General features: G+C 41.1%; 1 protein-coding gene across 1 annotated transcript in view; it reads left to right on the top strand.

The window, feature by feature from the left end:
• LOC126353956 (octopamine receptor Oamb-like) overlaps positions 1-23,171 on the top strand; it is a 333,664-nt gene that overhangs the window by 287,158 nt on the left and 23,335 nt on the right. The window contains exon 6 of the mRNA XM_050003260.1: positions 4,137-4,295. Coding sequence (XP_049859217.1) covers positions 4,137-4,295 — 159 coding nt within the window. The remainder of the gene's footprint in view (positions 1-4,136; positions 4,296-23,171) is intronic.

Here is a 23,171-nt window from a genome sequence, read left to right as displayed (position 1 = left end):
CTGAAAGTCATCTTCATTATCTGCTAGGATAACTGCATCATCAGCATATAGCAAATTATTTAAAAGAATGTTCCTGTCTAGGTTGATGTTTTTCTGAAATTCTGAATTCCATATATGTATTATTTCATTAATACAGATGTTGAACAAAGTTAGACAGATGCAGCATCCTTGTCATACTCTTTTCTTCGATGGTATCTCTTTAGTTGCTCTATCGGTATTTGTGTCTTGATATAAACTTTTTATCGCATTTACTAGATGCTTTGTATATCCGCTATTCATCATTATTTCCCTTAGTTTCTGTCTATTGACATAGTCAAAAGCTTTTTTAAAGTCAATAAAAGCAATGTGTGTTTCTTTATTATACTCTCTCCGTTCTTGTATTATTTGCTGTCGAATAAAAACTGCATCTATTATGGAGCGTCCCTTCCTAAAACCCATTTATTCCTCATGCAGTACTGCTTCTGCTTTGGTTTTAAGTTTTGCATTTAAAATATTAGCATACACCTTGTATGCTGAATCCAGTAATCTTATCCCTCTGTAATTACTGTATAAGCATTTATCTCCTTTTTTTAAAAATTGATATCACTGTAACTGTTTTCCAGTCTTTGGGAATAGTCTTCTTCTTCCAACATTCGTTTAAGAGATGTAGCATTGGATGGTGTAGCACCATTCCTCCACATTTTAATAATTCATCATTAATGCCATCTTTTCCTGTTGCTTTTCTATTCTTAAATGAGGTTCGTTCAGATGTTAATTCGTCAGACTGTCTTTCATCTAATTCTTTCTCGTCTAGTTGATCAATTTCAGTTTCTTGTGCTGTATGATCATATCACTATTCGCTATAATGTATCCACTGTTCTCCTTCAGTACTGTTTATTTGTATCTTCTCTCTTTCTGTTATGTTTAAGGTTTATAAAACTTTATATGTCATTTGATGTCTTGCGTGGATATCATGTTCGATATTAGAAATAAACCTATCCCAGTCATCCTGATGTACTTTCCTTGCTACCCATTAACTTTATTTCTTTTCTCCTTATAGTATTGTTTGTTATCAATAGTGGGGTTGCTTAAGTATTTTATATATGCATCGTGTTTTTCTTTGACAGCTTTCATTATATCCTCATTCCATATTTCTAGGCCTTTTCTTTTTCGTATTCTTTTCTTTTTACCGAGAGCTTCTCCTATTACTCTGCATACAGTATTCTTCAGAGTTTGCCATTCTTCTTCTGTATTGTCTTTAGTTTGTAAGTTTGCTAGCACTTCATTTAATCTGCTTTGGTACAGGTGCCTGATACTGTCCTCCTTAAGCAAGTATACCTTATAAACGCTGTGATTTTGTTGGTTTGTTAATTGTTCTGTTATTTTCTTCCATTTTGTAAAAAGATCTCTTCTTGAGATTAGTAAGAAATGATCTGATCCTATTTCTTGTCCTGTATAAACTCTCGTATCCCTTACTTGGTCCGCTAGCTTATCATTTACTAACATGTAGTGAATTATTGATCTGCGACCTCTGCTGCCCAAGTAGACTTGTGTATATTCTTTATCTTAAAAAGTGAGGTTGTGATTTTTAAACTGTTGTAAGTGGCAAAATCTCTTAGTAATTTTCCATTTTCATTACGCATAGGTTCTCCTAACTGACATATAACGTTTGTTACTGGGACATTTCCTATTCTGCATTGAAATCACCCATCATAACAATCTGACCAATAGCACTGTATTCACTCAGTCTTCTGCAGTTCTTCCGGCCGCGGTGGTCTCGCGGTTCTAGGCGCTCAGTCCGGAACCGTGCGACTGCTACGGTCGCAGGTTCGAATCCTGCCTCGGGGATGGATGTGTGTGATGTCCTTCGGTTATTTAGGTTTAAGTAGTTCTAAGTTCTAGGGGACTGATGGCCACAGCAGTTGAGTCCCATAGTGCTCAGAGAGCAGTTCTTCATATAAGCTTTCAGACTCGTCTTTTTTCCCTTCTTCAGGTGTATATACACTTATAAAGTTGGCTTTACCCCTTATCAGTTTCAACATGACTGTAAGTATTCTTTCACTTATGGATGTACAATCTTGAATGTACTTTTTCCATTTTTTTTTTTTTTTTTTTTGCAGGAGTAGTGCTACATCTTTGCTTGCTCTTTTTTGTTGTTCAACACCACTACAGAACATAATGTAAGCCCCTACATATTTATTTCCTGTTAATTTCTTTTTAGTTTCTGTGAGTGCTACAGCATCGATATTCATGTCGCTTAGTATATTTACTAGTTCTACATCTTTTTGGAAAATTCCTCTCACATCCCAGGTTCATACTTTGCTGTGTCCATTCGTCCATTTTCGTTTGTCCTTTTTCATAGCCTTGTTACTTACCTTTGAGATCTTCTTGTTTCCGAGGATCGTTTGGGCACTGGGAGTAGTCTGTGTTTTCTGAGAGTTGGTTACCAGCCATCTCTTCAACCCCCTTCTAGGAAGACCAGCATTTTCTTTCCAGGTTATCTCCGTTAGCCGATATGTTCCGGTTATTTAAAGGCGCCGGAAATAAGTTCACCTTTCATTTTCTCCCATTGACTTTGTAGCCTGTATCCATTGTGTGTCACACATTATCTAGGTGTCTTACGACTCATGCCTTCTAAGACGTGGAAGCAGGGTTTGTTGGCAGAGCTCCTTGAAATCCTTAGGTATAATTTTCTCAAATTTCAGTGGACGTTTCCCAGAGTTTTGTTTCTGCAAACAGGAATTGGCAGCCTGAGCAGACTCTAGGGTCCTTTGCGAAGGTTTTATTGTTGGAGAATAGAAAAGAGAAATGAAATACACCCTCAGGCCGTGAAACCTAATACCATTGGGGACGAGAGAGTAAGTTGGCCAAGGAAGGCCGATAGGAAAGAAAACAGAAGAAGTATGACACAAGTAAGTGGAAGTAATGTCAGACATAGCTAAAGACCCATGTGGTTGCCACCCACATACTCGCAAGACAGTAGCCCCCTGGGGGAACTACTGTTTGCCTGGAATCCCACCAAGTGACCAGTCTGGCATGGATTACCATATGGGTATCAATGCCCTTGGCGTAGCTCAGTGAATCATTGATACAAACCTCTCCACCAACGATATGGTGGTGGTCCTTGACGACTACGCTATATCAGAAATATCTACAAGCTCTTGTTACATCTGCAACTATCGTTATTATTATTATTCTATTATTATTATTATTATTATTATTATTATTATTATTATTATTACTAGGGGCGCTGAAGAGAAACTGAGTGACAGCTATCTGCTTGGAATGCACCTCTGTTACAGAAGTTATTTTGAAGGCTACGTATAGCGCCGCCACCTGTAGGAACTTCATGGAACTATAGGGGTTGAAGGGAGAATATTGCACTATGTCCTATAACAAGTTCAACATATTTTAACTGAAATCGGCCGAGAAAGAAAACTGTTTAATTACTTATGCAACGCCCCTCGTATTATTATTGTTGTTATTAGTATTATTAGTGGCAGATTTTTTTAATTCTTGATGTCATCCAGTTTCGAACACCTGTCTCAGTTTTCAAACAACTCGTATCGTAAGTGTAAGGCGACGCTTACGATACGGATGGTTTGAAAATGGAGACAGGTGTCCGAAACTAGTTATCAACAAGAAGTTAAAAAGAAAAGATATTTCTCAGTGTGGTTTACGACGGAGCTACAACCTTGCGAATCTACTTTTCACTTGCAGCATGCTGCAAGCTCGTAGACGCTCAATTTATTTTGTTACTGTTTGTCATATTAAAATTATTGTTATTTCTTATGTAAGTGTGATGTATAAAACACAGTATGTGTGAAACAATTGTCCGATCTAAGAGAGGACCTTAAGACCCTAATGTGATAGGGTTTAATATATAAATAAGTACATCCGAACTGATGTGGGCTAAGGTAGCTGAGCACTGTGTGCGCTTGAAACCGATCGTAAAGGAGTCGTTCCTCGACCACAGACAGTGAATTTAGAAGACAAATCGGTTGATAAGATTTGGTTTATTTCAAAAGTAACTGTATTCGTCACCTTCAAGGCTGCGGGCAATTTCCTAGCCGAAGGGGTGGGTAATGATGGCGGAGGAAGGGTGGGGAGACTTTGAGCTGTGGCGTCTTCTGGAGCAGGTGGTGACTGCCTGACAGGTTCGCCTTCACGCGCATCCTGTGCCGCTGCGCCGGCGGCCGCGGCGGCTGGGGGCGACGCACTGCGAGCCCCGGCGGTGCGTGGGCGGCGCGGCGGGGCTCCGACGGCTCCACCATAGGTCTGCGGCGGTCCGGAGCGCGCATCGAGAGGCGCCACAGGTGGGCCACTGGTTCTGTGCGTGCGTGCGTGAGTGTGCGTGCGTGTGTGGGCTGCATAGGCTGCTCCGAGCAACACCAGCAGCCGAAGCGAGTGTACCGGCTGTCGGAGAGTGACTGAGAAATGGAGACACGGAGATTTGCGGACACCACCTTTGCCAGGCAATTTGGATACTCATCCGCTTTCAAGTCACCGAGCCCGTATCTTTCCTGAGACTGCCGGTACAAGTGTGGCCTTCACTCTTTCAGTATTTATTAAAAATTCTGTACTGTCAGTCCTTCAATACACAAGGTGTCAGGAAATTCCCGTTACAGTCTTCTAGGTGTTGTGCAGGAGAGTGAGCGGATAATACTTTGAACTGGGACCCATGTTCGGAAACGTACAGTTACCGCGCTACAACCATTTGAAAACAAGTTGGTAACGCGATCAGTTGTACAAGAAATTGCCGGCCGCGGTGGTCTAGCGGTTCTAGGCGCGCAGTCCGGAACCGCGCGACTGCTACGGGCGTAGGTTCGAATCCTGCCTCGGGCATGGATGTGTGTGATGTCCTTAGGTTAGTTAGGTTTAAGTAGTTCTAAGTTCTAGGGGACTGATGACCTCAGCAGTTGAGTCCCATAGTTCTCAGAGCCATTTGAACAATTTTTTTGTACAAGAAATTAATTAGGGATAAACTAGTAAATTATTTATTTTACAATTCTACTCACTTATAGCTAGAGAAAGGGCTCTTGCACCCGTTGACGGGTTGTCTTCATCGCGATGCAGTGCGGCCTCTTCCATTTCGACTCCTTGGAGTACCGCAGTCACGCCTGCTGACGGTGAAGATGCCCTTTCTCGAAGCCGTTGCTCATTTGTGTCTTAAAGGGTCTGCGATGTAGTAGGATGTTATGGAGAAAGATATTGATTAAGACAATGAGCAGGTCTTCCACTATCGTATAGTTCACCATTCAGAAGGATCTTGACGGTGTATTTTGCAAACATGTACTCAACCATGTTCCTCAAGCACTCACATACACATGAATGAGGATCGAACCACGTCATAGAGGTAGGACAGATTCAACGTAAGCACCTCCCACCGTGACTATTCTGCTGCATACCTACCTAGCAAATATATTTTCAAGCGCCTGTCGCATGGAAACAGTATATTCCCGGGCACTGTTCAAATGGCTCTGAGCACTATGGGACTCGACTGCTGTGGTCATTAGTCCCCTAGAACTTACAACTACTTAAACCTAACTAACCTAAGGACATCACACGCATCCATGCCCAAGGCAGGATTCGAAACTGCGACCGTAGCAGTCGCACATTTCCGGACTGCGCGCCTGGAACCGATTACCGGGCACGGTTTCCTGCTCAAAATATTATGTGCCCACTTCCCTCTACAAGTCCTAGAAATCTTTAGCGGGAATTTCGAACACCCTGTAGTCAAGGCACCATCGATAGTTATGTCCGTATTTTCATTTGATGTGAAACGATTGAACTTTTTCATTACTTTATTAACACTCTGTTAATGTGTACACAGAATACCAAAATGGTCTCTCCATAGATTCTACCACGGATGAGACTGGGTTACAACGACTGCGGTAGTACTAGAGTTCTGTCCCAGCTACACAAAATTAGCCCAGATAAAAGAACACTTACTTATTGTAACTAACAAAAAATGGTTCAAATGACTCTGAGCACTATGGGACTTAACATCTAAGGTCATCAATCCCCTATAACTTAGAACTACTTAAACCTAGCTAACCTGCCCGAAGCAGGATTCGAAAGTGCGACCGTAGCGGTCACGCGGTTCCAGACTGCAGCGCCTACAACCACACGGCTACACCGGCCGGCCTTTGTAACTAACACACAGGGTGATTTAGCTACCCACATCGATGCCATTTTATGCAACCTGCACTGTTATATCTAGCCTTCAGGAACCAGGCACGATATTTTCAAATTGTCTCATTCGCTAAGCGTAAACTGTTAGTCCTACAGAAAAAAATGAACATGATCTTACTGTGGAAATTTAATGTAGTACTGGGGTATGCTTTCACTAAAGGCCATAGTTTTATTGTTATTCAAGAAAAACGTACAGATGTTACCTACAAATGGACCCCTATTCCCACACTCAACACTCACCGTTCAGGATTTCTAGAATGTTGTTCATGGCACTGCCCCCTATCACTGTACCATAATTTACGATTGCGCGAATTATTTCCCACATTAGACCGATTTTTGTCTTCATTGCCTGACCTTATTAAGCTACCGATTTAGTAGGGCTCTTACAAACTGTAAAATTGACATTTGTGTAAATTTTACCTACTAATTTTGTGAATTTTAACAGCTTAAAGGAAAGAAACATCTTTGTATTAGTCAGGCCTTCTGACTATGAAACGACTGTGCTTATAAGTGTTACATTAGGATGGAATTGTCAACGTAATTAATCTTGACGAAACGTTTATAAAAGTATTTTTCTTTCATTACCATCTCGAGTAATTTTAAATTAATAATGCTAACGAAATAGACAACTATGCTGGTGGAATGATAGCCCAGTCGATAGAGACCGAAAAGGTCGAATAACGGTAGTAGTTCGTCTTCTTCTTCTTCACTTCATGTATCAGGCGAATTGCCTGTTATCGTACCCATTTCTTGCGTGGCCTTCCTATGTATCTTCTTCCAGTGCATTTATAATTTAGAGCCTTTCCCAGAACGTGTCTCTGTCAATAAGCTCTACGTGTTCCTTCCAATGTTTTTCCTATTTTCCTTTATTTTCCCTTTTAGGTTATATATTTCTCAATATTTCATTATATCTCCACTTCTTTCTCCAACAAGTCTTGTACATCCTTCAATTCTTCCTAGAAACCGCATGCCTTGAGCCTGTATTCTACTTACTTGGTGTATTGCTACCGACGCTTCACTTCCGTTTGTAGGGGTTGGTATTGCTATTGTTTTCTGAAAATTTTGCAAGGTTTCTTTCCTGAAATTGGTCTGTGAAACTTTTTACGATGGTTCCATGTACGGAAATAGATTTATTTAATTTTGGTCTACGTCATGGTTACATTGTCAACCTGGATAGCCTAGTGGTCAGCGCGACAGAATGCCATGCAAAGGAGCCCGGATCCGATTCCTGGCTGGGTCAGAGATTTTCTCCGCTCAGGGACTGGATGTTGTGTCGCCTTCATCATCACATCATCCCCATCGATGAGCAAGCCTCTGACGTGGCGTCCACTAAAATGAATTGCACCGGGCGACCTGTCTATCCGACGCGAGGCCCTAGCAACGCGACATTCATTTTTGATGCTTACATTCGTAAGTGATATCGTATCCTGGACGTTTAAAATGTTTCACTTGCTCCAATATTTTATTATTGAAAGCTAATTTAGACATCACTAGTTGCATACCTTGAAATTCCATTGTACTTTCGTTTTATCTAGCCACAATGTTGGGTTGTAATTTGATGCTATCTGCTGCAACTTATAAACTCCCATCTGAAGGTCTTCTTCATTCTCTGTAATCAGAGTGACCTCGTTCAGCCATGAATTTTCATAGGTTTTCTCTACTAACATCATCGAAAGCTTTCTCAAAATCCACAAAAGTGAGATGGGTTTCCTTACTGAACTGTCATCTCTTTTCTACAACTTGTCGCAGTGTTAAAACGCTGTCAATAGTTGATGTCCTTTTTCTAAAGCGTGATTGTTCTTCAGATATTAACTTCTCCACGATATATTTAAGTCTTGAAATCAAGTTTTTAGTATATAATTTATAGGTCGAATCCAGTAGGCTTATACCCGTATAGTTACAACATTTATTTTATCGCACTTTTTGAAGACATTTCTTTGGCTCTCAGCCAATCTTTTGTTGCCTTCTTATCTCTCCAACATTGATTAAATTTGTGAAGAAGTCTGAAAGGCAGACATAACCCTCCATATTTCGGCAGTTCCATATTAATTTCGTCTAAGCTAGTGGCTTCCCTATTTTTGGAGCTTTTGGAGCTTCATCATTTAGTTCAGGCAATGTCCATCATACCACAATTCGTCTGCTATATTATTAACACGTATACGATTATTTTGTTGTATGCTGAGTAGTTTCATCACATTATGGACGACACTTGGTCTGCCATGTAGATCATGCACTATATTCCTAATAATAGTTATCATGAGTTACCATGGTTCTGAGTGCGATTGTCGAGCTACGTACTTCGCATGATTTGTCTTCTCTTTATATTCATTACATTTATGATTACTGGGATTATTTCAGTAGATCTTGAAACCATGTTGTCTTTCTTTAATTGCTTTTTCTACCTCTGGCATCAAAACCGTTACTCCTCTACGTCTCCTGCATTTTCTTTTCTTCTCCAGAATCTCTTACCTATGTTTAATACGGCTGTTTTTAAGTTTTTTCCATTCTTCTTCCAAGTCTCCTTTGTCATCCACCTTTGACAGAGTTCCCTTATGATGCTGTCTTCTAAAGCATAAACTTTAAAAATTTGTTCTTCGTTTTGATCCTTAATTGTTTTCTTCGGTTTTCTCCGTTTTGCATATATATAAATTATAGACACTAATTAGAGGTGATCTCATCCAATATCCACTCCTCGATAAACTGAATCCATCATTTATTATTATGTGATCTATAATAGACCAATATCCTCTTGCTTACCTTTTCTATAGAAACTATTGATAATTTTTAAATTACTAAGGGTAGTAAAACCTCTGAATATTTGCCATTTTCTTTAACAAATTTTCTCCAAATGCACCTACTATTTTTGGAGTTAGTATATCTCCGTTTCTACTATTGTGGTCGACCCATAAGCTAAATCTGATTTTTATTGTATCTGTTTAACATCACTTGTAACTCTTTGGAAAATGTCTTCGATTCATCAAGTTCTCCTTCTCCTAGGGCATAAGTTGCAACATTCCAAACTTAATTAACCCATTTTCTCTTGTTCCTGTTTCTTGCTGATGTCCTATTCCGGCAATCGGTCCTGTTTACGACGCTAGATTGAGTACTGCAAGTACGCTTTTTAGTCCCTGTATGGGATACTGGCACATTGCAGTTAAGACTTGTGATGGGATTGCTATTTCTGAGCTTTACCAGATACAGCTCGTAATGCATATAAGTCTGTATGGGAGGAGGCAACTTTTATAACTTTTTCTTGAATAAGTCAAAAACTGTGGCCTGCAGTAAAACGTATCCCAAAACAAACTGAAAAATGTCAGTTCATTATTTCTCTAGCAATAATAGTTTGCGCCTAGCGAGCGAGAGAACATGAAAACTTATTTTGTGATTTTTGAAGCCCACATATTGGGAGTTGCATAAAACTACACTGGTAGGGGTAGTTCAGTCACGTTGTATACCTTTACTTCCAACTGTTTTAACGCATTTAATCTGTACAGACGCACCTCTGGGTCCATAACTCGTAATCGCGTCTAGTAGTAAACACATGATACGCCTTTCGCCCGCTAATTCTCCAAGCAGAATGATGTCGTCGTTGCATCTAGTTGGCGATCAATGGGGCGTGGCAATGACGCCTGGCCACTACTGAAGGTCTCTTTGGACAACCACGTAAGCTCACGCTACTTCTGACATCACCGTAATGTATGCTACGCCGAACGCTGCTGGCATGCAGGAGAGGCCTACGCGACGGGGTAATGATGTGGGTCACAACACAAAATATACCGTGGCTTAACAAAAATTATTAAAGATATTTTGGGAAGCAATAGAGAAAGAAAATGTGTTGATTAGAGAGGAAATTACAGTTGGAGAACGGCCGGTGTGGCCGAACGGTTCTAGGCGCTATAGGCTGGAACCACGGGACCGCTGCGGTCGCAAGTTCGAATCCAGCCTCGGGCATGGATGTGTATGATGTCCTTAAGTTAGTTAGGTTTAAGTAGTTCTAAGTTCTAGGGGACTGATGATCTCAGCAGTTAAGTCCCATAGTGCTCGGAGCCATTTGAACCATTTGGACAGTTGGAGAAAGGTTGGGAGTAAATAAAATTTCTAAAGACAGGAACGTCGTTTTATGATGCTCACAGTTGTAATATCATGAATCACCCGATGAAAACCTGAAATACAGTTATATCTCCAATGCAGTAATGTTTTTAGTTAATGGAAGGAAAATAAAGACGCCTTTTTTGTTTTGTGCTTATTGTTTCGTATGGCATAAAGATCCATTCAACAAAAATAAATAAACAGAGGCAAAATTCTTGAATGAATAGCGATTCTGAACTTGATCAGTGCCTAACTAAGCATTGCTATAGCTAAGTGTCCAGATTCCTTCACAATCTGTGATAATTTCGTGACACTGATTGACTGCATAAATACGACATACTGTTCTAAATGGAAGCAGTATTCCGCAACTGCAATGCGGAATATTCTGTTATCTAATTTAATAAGATAAAAATGTGTTTTAATATTTAAAATGAATGAAATGCCACAGAGAGACGTTTTCAAACCATATTTCAAAATGTTAACTGTGATTGTAATTGCAAAAAATAAAACTATAAAAGAATTTGAATAGTATTTTCTATTCACAAAAATTCATCCTGAGAAAGGAGATTTTTATTTTGATTTAAATATGTAGTACGAAGTCATGTATGGAAGCACATACTGCTATTTCAGGCATATTCTGAGGCCGAACAACGCTTTTTGCATGTTTGTAGACTAGAAAACATCGGCTATTATTTGAACCATGTTGCGTTTTCCGCCGGCCGGATTGGCCGAGCGGTTCTCGGCGCTACAGTCTGTAACCGTGCGACTGCTACGGTCGCAGGTTCGAATCCTGCCTCGGGCATGATGTGTGTGATGTCCTTGGGTTAGTTAGGTTTAAGTAGTTCTAGGTTCTAGGGGACTGACGACGTCAGAAGTTAAGTCCCATAGTGCTCAGAGCCATCTTTTTGTGTGTTTTCCACGCTGAGTACTACCATGTTCTCCCCTTGCTTCGGAAGTAAAGTTGGTTCTGGAATTTGTGTTTCTGCCAGCGCACCATTAATTGGTTGTGCCCGCAAATCTCCAGTGTTCGCAACTCTCCATGCCCGTGTATCTCCAGCCAATGGCTACACTGGCTAACATTCAGCTCTGAGAAGGTCGGTTTCACTGCAGCGCATCCCGTAGTTATTCATTCTGAAATTGTACTCAGCTATACTAGGCTCCAATAAGTTAGCCTAAACACATAAAGAGAAAAGCTTAAAAAATCGGCGGAATGGTGTGCTTTCGGGGATTCACGTGAATTTTTGATTTCACTTTTCTGCACATTTCTACTACCAACATAGTCAGCTTCTTCAGATATTGCGAGGTGTGTTGTTATTCGTCGTCGATGCATGGACGCTAATCATACTGTACACTATTGTTGGTCTCGCGCAGCTATTTATGCCTGAGTTCGACTCCCGGAACGCCCTGCGCCTTCTCAGTCACGTTTGGTGTTCATTCTCTGACCATTTCCCAGCTGTGGAGGAAGTGATTGTCGGCGAGATCTTAATAAATTGAGTGCCGCACGCCAAGCCTTGAGTAAATTCAATTCTACGTCCCAAGTTATTCGGTTTTGTGAGATTGTTATTTCGATAGACTCGTTAATAACACTGCTACGATATTAGTCTTGTATTTTATTTCATGATTGCAGTCGAGGAGCTGCTCGGCGCCAGCTAATTTGTTTGATTGTTTTAATCAGATGTGTCGCTGTCGTCCTTTACAATTCCTCCCGACGGCTCCAGCAGTCTGAACCACCTAACACCTGCCACATTCAAATAGAATGCGGTACACATCCAACTTTCGGAGACCTAGAAAGTCTATTTTTACAAAGAAGATCTTTCATCTTTGCTGACGGGAGCGAAGTACAGTGGATGTCACGTTTCCGCAGGAGTCTATCAAGTTCTCTGAATACCGGGACATTTAAGCTAGGCTCGGAATTCGCCATACTATTTATCAAGATCTCTTAGGTTGTGTGAACAGTCTGCGGTGGAAATCGCTAACAAAATGTGCATTTCGCAAAACGACGTTGCATCCCTTGAGATGCTCATTTGAGCATCAGATCATCATTAAAACGGTATAGCGGGCACTGGGTGACGAACTCGGGTGTCAACAGCGGCGTGACATCAGATGTCCTTTGCAGTGTAGTTGGAGCCCTAGGAGTGAGTACGCATAACAGTAAGACAGCTCGTAGGAGCTGAAAAAGACGATTGAACAAGTTGTCCAAATACCAGGGCTCTTTATAAAGTAACTACCGATAGTCCATTTTCGTTTTATAAGTTCCGTTTCTACTTGGAGCATAGGGCAGCCCAGATCGAAACTGTTAATGAGACCTTGAGATGTGTCTCGGTGTGCCATAGACATTCTGGTGCATGTATTCGGAAAGTAAGGTCCGATTGGTGGCGAAATGAAAACCACAGTGAAAATCAAAAATGTTTTTATTCGCTATAGTTAGCCACAGCTTCCAGGTACCTCTTTAAACAGTCGCCACTCCGACTTAGACATCTGTCGTAGCGTTGTACAAACTTTTCAGTATCCTCCTCAGTTCTGCAGCAGCCTGTGCTTTCCGTCAATCTCTATGGTGGTGTGCCTTTCGTTGTTTGTACCAAAATGTTGTCTTTGTAGCCAGCCGTTCATGTGAGCAGAGATGAACATCGGAGGGAACCATTTAAGAACTGTATTGTGGGTGGTCAAGCACTACCAACCGAAAACGCTGCAGGAGCGTCTTCATTTCCCCTGCAGAATGCGGCTGAGAATTGATTTGAAGAAAGAAACGCATGACATTTGTGTTATGTGGGTTGCATAGCTACAGGCGAAATCTCTCACCAGACCCACGTACTTTGCACTTTGCACTCTGCACTGAAAAGAGCGACGTAAAGCGATCGATAGGCACACTAAAGACACTGTCCAACACATCTATGCAAAGTTACATCGGACTTTCACAGTGGTTTCCATTTCGCCCAAAATCGGACCTTACTTTCCAAATACGCCTCGTAGGACAGACAGATTGTCTACTGCATCAGCATTCCAGTTTGAAATTCAACATGTAAGAGTACCGAATTATCTATATTGTTTCAGTGTGATTTTGGCGGGGATTGAATAAGAAGATTGGGGGAGGGCTCCAGAATTTCACGAAATTGATCCTATTTTAGGGGAGATTCCGGCACAGTTTAAGTGCAGTCCTAGCTGTCAAGAGGAGACTGAAAATCTAGACAATGAGACAGATTGGCGAGAGGTGAAGAGGATGAGCCCTATGTGTTAAAGGATGAGATGTAGTATTGTAAAGTCAGCGATATTCAATGCCCTAAGGTCGAAGTTCCCGTCAAGCCTATACCTATGCTACTTGCATAATGTTGTGAATCATCTATGGACAAATACCCGTGTGAAGATTCATGAGTTTATTTGGAAGGGTATGGATTTCGATATAAGGACGATCCTATATGTACTGTTAGTAAAACCCCACAGGTCATCAAGAGGAGTATATTCACATCCAGTGAAGAAACTATTACAAAATATATATATGGATTTTGTGAGATCGTTCCTTCAATCGCTTTTGGGAAACAACTACGCATTTATTTGTATGGATGCGTCTTCAAGGTTTTCTTGCTCTTTGCACACATGAAGCCACGGAGCCTGCAGTTACCAGCTTTTTAAATCGCTCATGTTGTATCTCTGGTCCATGCCCGATTGTGCTATCGGATAATGCTACCAGGTTCACTTCCAGCATTTTTAAACAGTTTTGTTTTGCATTAGGTTCAAATGGTTCAAATGGCTCTGAGCGCTATGGGACTTAACTCCTGAGGTCATCTGTCCCCTAGAACTTAGAACTACTTAAACCTAACTACCCTAGGGACATCACAGACATCCATGCCCGAGGCAGGATTCGAACCTGCGACCGTAGCGGTCGCGTGTTTCCAGACTGTAGCGCCTAGAACCGAGCGGCCAAACCGGCCGGCTTTGCATTAGGAATGAGACGCACCTTTCTCTATTATCCGAAACCCTCAATCACTTAGAGAGTCAATCAGAGCCTTCTGCTCCACTAATTACGTACGACAACCTAGACTATACCTGTCAGGGCGATATATCGAAATGATTGTTGAATGCCCACAATACTACCATGATAGGGCACATACGGACACTCCAATGGGCTTATGTTCTCTTTTCGGCAGAATGTTCCCGTATCTAACTATAGTTTATTAATGAATTACTATCTAATAGGATGTCTTCGGAAGAGATTCAGGAGAAATGGCATCGGGGAAGGAAACTCATTCAAGTAGCCCATACGCAGGAAGCTGAACGTTATAATATGTGAGGTCTCCCTAATAAGGTTAGGGGATGGGGGTTTACCTAAGGAATTTTACCATGGCTAACAACTCGGGGGAGATGCTGTTGGGGAGCTCTTACGATGGTTTTTCGGGTTTTACCGAATTCATAGGCGTGTATCACTGTTCTTTTGAAGGAAATCGCAACAGGAGGTGACTGTCGGATTCATATTTCCCAGCTCAAACTCCTGTACGACTTCATGTTTAAAATGTTTTCTTAAGATTATAAGTGCTTCGCTCGGAGAGTTTTATCTAAACTGCTTGCCCCACTAGTCGTATGAACCAGGAACCTGACTTGGGTTGCGTTCCACTGAAATGATTCTCTTTCTCTCGTGTAGCATGAAATTTATGTCGTTGCTTAAACTTTTGTTTTGGGTGACCGCTACATTTCTCTCTTACTGCCGATGTTAATATACGATTTACACCATAAACTGGGGTGACTTTGTGCACTTTTGAAGATTTTCTTCAAAGAACTGCTTACTAGAGAAAATGTTTTCCTAAATTCTGAAGGTGTATATAACTTTAACACATGTCTCACAAAATAAACTTGGTGCTTATTTTCTGTAGTACACCCTTCTATCAAAATATTGTCATAAACTTGGCACAAAGTCACGTCATTGGCGAGGGTGGGGTCTTTGTGTCATAGTCATGTTCTTGGATTTTTAAATGCTAAACAGTGAACGGCCTAAAGCCAACCACCTTAAAGGTAACTTCGTGACGGAAAAAGCTATAAAATAAATATGTCTTATTGAGTATTTAATATGTTATTATAAGTTCTGCAGTAGTTTACAGATTTACTGGTCCTATATTTTTTTTAAAGCGAGCAATACAAAAGAAGGATGACACTCTACGAACATATCGGTCGAGATACGCCTTTGCAGTAGACTGCAAATCCAGTAATGAAAATGGGAAATCATAATAACAAATTGTCACAGCATGTGTGACAAACATCTGCTCTTCTTTTTTAAGTGCAGTTTTGAACCCACTGGTGCATGACGTGACCCATGAAATTTGTTCATGAGAGTGTTTCGGCGAACGCCATATTTGGTAGCTGCTACACGAATTGAGATTTTCTTCTCACGAATTTCTTGACGCGCATTCTCCATCAGTGTACTCGCCGTAGGAACAATAATTTGCGACTTTTCTGTATGTCCGTGTCATATTGTGCAATAGTATCGTCTAATGCCAATTAATGTTATGAATACCTGTACAGTACGTCACTGAAAAGTCACACAATGACTCAATGAAAACGTGGTGCCAAGTCACCCCTGTATCTTCCTGTTTTTTAAAAATCTCACTCGTGTGCCAAAACCATCTGTGAGAGAGTATGTGTATACGTTGTCGCATCAGACTTATTATTTATGTAGAAAAACTGTATACTAAACAGAGTTTGCTGAGACTCTTTCTTCCGTGAGTCACAATATAAAGTTTCCGATTAACAGGCTCATAACGAAAAATACACAGACTGCTATAGACGGTTTTCTGGGAGCATCAGAAGTAGTGCGCAATAAATAAATACACCTGCAGATGACAGCACGAGCCACCAAAGTTTCAGGCACTGCAGCTCTTATGGCGGGGACATCTCGAACTGCTAGGATGCACTGGTTCGAAAGAAAATGCGGAAGGTATAAAGTCATCTGCGTGGCAAAAAGTCACCTCGATTTACGATAGTGAAATTCGTTCATCAAAAGATGGTATAATTTCAACATTTCGCTTATTTCTCCTGTATTCGACAGAAATCGTTCTTTGGTAAGGTAACACTTAAAAAAGAAAGGAAAACCTCTTTAAAATGCAGTTAGTATCCTGCGATACTGTCGCTATCGACGCTTTTTTCGCGGAATAATCGAAGTATCGATACAGTTATTCCAGGTACGGGTATCGATACAGAACAGCGCGCAGTGGCAGTGTGTTGTTGTTGTGCGGCCAGGTCGGGGTCTTCGGGCAGCCGCGGCCGGCAAGTGTCTGGCAGAGGCGCCGGCGCGGTGGCGGCCGCCGCTGGGGACGACAGCGACCCCAACAACGAGGGCTCCGACTCGAGGTGACCCCGGCCCGCCCCCGCTGCCCCCGCCGTCCCCGCCGCCCCCACGCCGGCCGCCGCCTGACCACAGCGCAGTCCGCTGCCGCAGCTGTGAGTACCGCCTGACGTAATACACCTCAAATGCACTCCGCAGTGCCGTGAAGATTTCACTAAACTGGCGTCACGAGATACGGGCACCAGAGAGATCTCGTAGATCGCGCGCTGAGCAAGTGTAGGTGATAGAGTACTCCCACGTGGTCCCACTGCACCGTGCTGAAGCCTCGTACCGTCGCGTAGGCAAAATGTCTCTGTCCTTTATGTAACTAGTCGAATAACTGACATTCGCTGCTCAAAATAATTAGGAAACACGTCTCTGATCATCTGCCACACTCCATTGAGCAATAATTGAGGACTGGCTACGTTACCCAACTATGCCTTTACCTTTTACAAATTGAGTACACAATAACGCATCATTACATCCTCCATAGTTTCATAAAAAGAATTGAAATGTCTGACGGATGTCGAAAAGAAAGTAGTACTAATCATTTATGTCATCGTCCTGGGTGCTTTTCATTGGACTTTGAGAGCTTCAATAACATGTTTGCCCTCTGTGCCTGAGTAAGTGGCATCTCCAATAACGACGCGGAGGTCCCCATTCTTCAATATGAGCCCGTTACAGTTCTTGGAGAATCTGTTACTGAGCAGTATGACCATGAACACGCCTATGAAGCATGTTACACACAAGCGCAATGTCGGAAACCACCGCCGGCCGTTCCACTACTTCAATAGCGAGACTACGCAAGACATCCCTGCTGACGCCCGCCAGATGAGTCTTAGAATTAGAAGGACTTTCGGGACACCACCCTATGCAGCAGCCAGCAGTCACCACATGGTCCAACGGGATCAGTTAGATGTACTGCCTATCAGTACGGTGACAATGAACAACGAGAAGTTCCATACGGTCCATATAGAGTCAACACTTAAGCCTTTCCGTGACATCACAACCTGTTATATCTGTAGATTTTCTTAAAGAAATTGGCATGTACCGCTCACCATGAGTCACCGCACACGAATACTGCCATCACATTACGTCAGAGGGTATCTGGACTCGTCTGCGAACAGCACGTTTTGCTAGTGACGAAGTTTCCCGTTGGCACTGGAAAAGCAGAACTGAAGGCGATCTGCAATATGTTGTTGTGTCAGGCGGGCTATTCGAACAGGACATCTGGGTCGTAATATCGTTTCTGTAACCTATTCATTGCAGTATGTTCGGACGCAGTAGCTCCAACACCCTTCTGAGATCGCCTTGCATTGGGCTGGCGGTAGTCGCACGACGCCGCAACGCACAATGGCCAGATATCGGTATTTACGTGGGGCTTGCGTCTAAATCGTCATGTGTCTACCTGTAGGGTGTTTACAACCTTTGAGAGACACATGGTGAGACATTTGCGTCTGCAGGAGCACAACCGAAGGTCCATCCATTTTTTGGTTAGACGGATCATCCGTGCAGGTTGCACTGGATTAAGAGGTCGCTCTGCCTGTGCCTGGATGAATACAACGATCACAAGTGACAACTGACGTCGGCGCACCTCAGTAGAAATCAATTGGACAGCGGTACTCATTTTCTTCCGAGGCCTGGCACTGTAATGCATAACACTGACAACAGATGGCGAATGGTTTTAATCGTTGCCTAAATTGAAAGCGAAGTTTTCAAGCCATTCAATAAGACCACAGATATCGCCTGTATCAAAACGGATGTAACGTAGCGGACGTAGATGCACGTGCTGCTCTAATTCTTTTGAACAATATATGATAACGCAAGGAAAGAATTACCTGGCTGATAATGTGCGTGACAAAATTAACGGTTATAATAACGAACTGCATGTGTTTGGAAGGCAGCTTTGTGAAGGTATCTACTTTTCTTTGAATGTATTTCATTCTTACAATCCCCTCCACATATATGTTAACCAGTTTACTAATGAAACGTTGTATGACTTTGTCAGTATTTTGAGGCAAGGTTTAAAGACTTGCATACCCTAGAAAGTGAGGTTATTTACCACCTCGTTATCAGCTGCTCCACATTCTGTAGTTTTCCAAATGCAAATAGAACCGACACATTTTCTGAATAACTGATATATTGTAAATGGAAATAAGAGACCTTATAAATGTTTATATATAATTTATTACGTCAAGACCGCCTAATAACTACAACGCTTACATTAACGGTGTCGGCAATTTGTTTCGCAATAATAATGTAATTAATATATATGATTAATCTACTGACAGCTTCGTCATCACATATACATTCGAGTTTGCCCTCTGAACATCATAAACCGGTTTAAAATATATCAATTAATTGTACATCATTGTGTCACTAGTAAACGTCCCATTTAATATGGGTAATTTTGTAAATCAGTCACATATACATTATTTATTACACTAGAATCGCCTAATTACTACAACGCTCTTATTACTGGTTTCGGAAATTTGTTTGCCATCTTCAGATGTGGTATACAGGATGAGTCACGTAACACGTAACAACCTTTTTCTTTCGTGAACGGTTCCAGATATCAAAATGAGATTTCCTGCAAATGATAATGCTTTGGTGTATGATAAAGACCCCTAACTCTTGTATCGAGCGAGATATTCATGCAAGTACGATTTTTTAAATGGAATCATATATTTCTTTTAACGGCTCCCGTAACCGCTTGAAAAAGAGAGTACAATGATATAATGCCTGTTAATTTTGAGGTTGAAACTTTTCGCAAAACAAACCTAGGGATATGCTGAAATTGGAAAGAAATGTGGCGAGAGTTGGTTATCGCGGTGTAAACGCCACCCAACACAGCACCGTCGTTATATGCAGCAAGACAGTTCTAACCTACTAAGTTAAAATCTAAATTCCTGTACGACAGAGATACAGGGTCAGTCGCAGTTTTTCTATATGAATCTACGACGGCATATACTAGCTTCTGTCGCGTCAATTGGGCCTTAGAAGAAGTGTTTCAAATGTATCTACGTTTCCAGATGTTTGCGGTAGCACCTATAGTTTCGTCAGGCAGTTTTCATTTTGAACCCTCCCTGTCGATGATTACGTGTCACAGCCAGAATAGAGACGTCGTTTGTTCGTATTTCATAGTGATAACTGGCCCTATTCACAGAAAAAGAAACTAGTTTATTAACTTCCTTAGGTTTAAAAATAATAGTAATAATAAATCTGACGTCTCTTTGCATGAAGACGTCTGCATGCCTCTTAAGAGTAAATCACCTGCTGTCGGACAGATGAGTCTATATATACTACTAGAAATTGTAATTAGACAGAATAAACTTCACATAAACGAAATATTTTATTCAGAAAGGCTTACGTAATGTCTCCCACAAAATACGTACTCTTATTAACGAAAAGTAGTTTTACACTTAAGCAAGTGCTCGAATTGTTTACCATCAACTGCAAGGCACATCTGAAATTTTGAGAACAGTTTCAGCTTCACAATCAAGAAACATTATATCAGTGAACACATCTTCTGAAGCATCTTCGAATGCCGTTAAAAATGTTCATCATTCCATTTAAAAAAATCTTATGTTGCATGAAAATTTCGATCGATACACGAGTGAAGGCTCTTTATGACACACCATGTTAGCGTTCATGGATCGAGGATTCGGGTTCGGTTCTGTAAGAGCTAATAGATTTTGATTCTCTGCTACCCTCACCCCTCCCCCACTCCCCGCTGCCATCACGCACTACTCCACACCTCACTGCAAATAGTACTTGCAGTCGCCCACACTTTCAACGTTTCACATATGTGTAAGATTTAATAATAATAACAATAAAATATAAAAAGTATAGAATGTCTTAATATAGCAATATAACATAACATCCGCTCTTCAACATCATTTTAAAAAAACATTCGAGATATTACAGTCCTGAGAACCAGAGTATTTAAAATACACCAGTCATTTAATTATTTTAAGAACCGTAATAGCACGAAATTATCACAAGTCTGAGAACATCATAATTTACACAATATAAAATGGAAAGATGCACTCATATCTATCACTGTTGCACTTAACAATACGACTATGGACGTAAGTCTGAAGAGTATGAAGTATGCTGTAGTAAACGTGACTTGTAGTTTGAAAAATTGCTTAACATTTTCATGCTACTTTACTCTCCCAAAGTTTGCAGGGAAATCTGGGACTTCATGCACGTCGAAACGTAAAAATTTAGAGTGAAATATGTTAAGGGATTTGGTTAGGGATTGGAATGATGACCCTGAATGACGCCTCCTCCCGCTACCTTTTGGTGCCTGTCGTTAAATCACACTCGTCGTGCGGCCAACTCCTTGGCGATGAAATGAACGGCATTCTTTGAAAATTTTGTATTTGATATGGAGCAACTGTGTTTGTAAATGAATTTAATACATCACAGATGCCTAAATAATGTAGCTCCGTTTCTGGAATTAATATGTCTAATTGTATTTTAGCAAATTCAAGATAAAAAGCAAGTCCACTGTCATGGTTAAAGCGCAAGATAATGCACAGTAGAATAAAAATGTCGTTAGTAACTCATAGAAACGCATGTCAGTAATTTTGGATGTAAATGGTACTCAAATATAGTCCATAGCCTCAGTCAAAGGCGTTAGAAAAGGTTTCAGCATTTCACCCGCCATTTTCAACATTTATTTAGAAGACACAATCCATAAATGGAAGGATATCTTTAACGAGGGAATTAAGATTAATAGAAATTCCCATTTGAATTATCTTTTACTTACAGACGACGCCACATTGCTGGCGGGAATGAAGATGACCTATACAGGAGCATACATTTGTTAGATTAGATTTGTGAAGAGTATAATTTGACGACATCAGAAAAAAGACAGAAGCAGTGAAGTTTAAAAGAAAACATTCTGTACGGATAATCATTGTGTTTCACAATGGAACAGGTGAAACATTATCACTTTTAGGTTGCGGCGTCACCTATGAATATGACGAAGGCACTGGGAAGAAATCATCAATTAGGGTTGGATGTAAAACAATGAAGAAATGTCTAAAAATAAAACCAATAAAGAAAAAAATCTAAATTTTAGAATGTAATGGCAGTTCCGATTTTTATGGCAGTCAATGGTGGGTTATAAGCAAATTTCCGGAAAGTCGCATACAGGTAGCAAAGAAGAGATTTGTAAGAGTATTGAAGGGATGCACAGGAGCCGCCAGATTTCGAAATTAGAAAATAATTGAAGAAATGAATATGCAGGGTGAGTCGCTAACTGTTGCCACCTAGAATAACTCTGAATGTATGATAGTAGCTGAAAAGTTTGTGGGACAAATGTTGCATGAGACAACAGGGGCCGTAATATGACGTTGGTTTTTTGTTGATACGTGGGTTCGCGTCAGAGATATGAAGGTCAACTTTGTTTTTTTCAATGGGATGCTATAGTTTGGTACTTACTTTCTGATAGCGGCTATCGGGACGAATCAAATGATGTGTAACAGTAATGTCTTTGAAGGTCAACTAAGGTCAAAAATGTGGCATGAACATCCGTTTACAGAAGAAAGTGACGCAGTTTTGAGTGGTATTCCTTATCACTTCACCACTTATCGAAGCACATGCTCTGACAACTGTCGCTCGTATATCGTGCAAATAGTAAATATTCCCCGAATACGGCGTATCCATCTATCGTGCCATTGACATGTAAACACCATCCGACGGTTTCGCAGTACAACACTAATAGGAAAGGTAAGACTAATATCGTGGAATCAAGCAAATGTTCTTCCTTAGAAGAACAAGTCAATATGCTTCTCCTTTAAGGAGAATGCCAACGAAATTTAGTGAGAACTCGAGACTTACACGCTGAAAGATGTCCTCAACCAACTCACCGTACACGTCATCCATTGAAATATGTGTACGATAAATTGAGAACAACTGGATCTTAAACGCATCGGAAACATATCTGACAACGGAAAGTTATTACTAACGAGCAGACGTAAGTTAGTACTTTTGCCACTATGGTTCGAGATCCTTGTCTCAGTTCGCGTCACTTCGCAAGGGGATCAGGCCTGAGCCTGAATAGTGTTGTTCGTGTTCTGCATCGCCATAAATATCGTCCTTACCACATCAGTCACCACCAAGAATTAACTGGTACGGATTGTATGCGTCGCATTGAATTCTGCCGATGGACTCAACTTCAGATTCAGAGCGATGACACATTTATTAATTTCATTTGATTTACTGATGTGGCTACATCACGAACACTGGAAATGTTAATTTGCTTAACATGCATTACTGGGCAACTGAAAATCCATGTTGGCTGCGGCAAGTTGCACACCAAAAACCGTGGTCGGTGAATGTGTGGTGTCGGATTCTGGAGGACAGAATTATAGGCCCCTATTTCATCGAAGGAAATCTTAATGGTAGAAAGTACACCACATTCCTGTAAGAAACATTAGGTCTGTTATTGGAAGAAATGCCTTTAGGAACAAGGAACAGAGCGTGGTATCAACACGATGGGTGTTCATCACATTTTTCGCCGATGACTAGAAATGAGTTGCAGAGACCATTCCCAGATCATTGGATTAGACGTGGAGGAGATGTGTCA

The sequence above is a fragment of the Schistocerca gregaria genome, chromosome 3, assembly GCF_023897955.1.
Source record: "Schistocerca gregaria isolate iqSchGreg1 chromosome 3, iqSchGreg1.2, whole genome shotgun sequence".
Classification (NCBI taxonomy): domain Eukaryota; kingdom Metazoa; phylum Arthropoda; class Insecta; order Orthoptera; family Acrididae; genus Schistocerca; species Schistocerca gregaria.
This window is presented reverse-complemented; position numbering and strand designations above follow the sequence as displayed.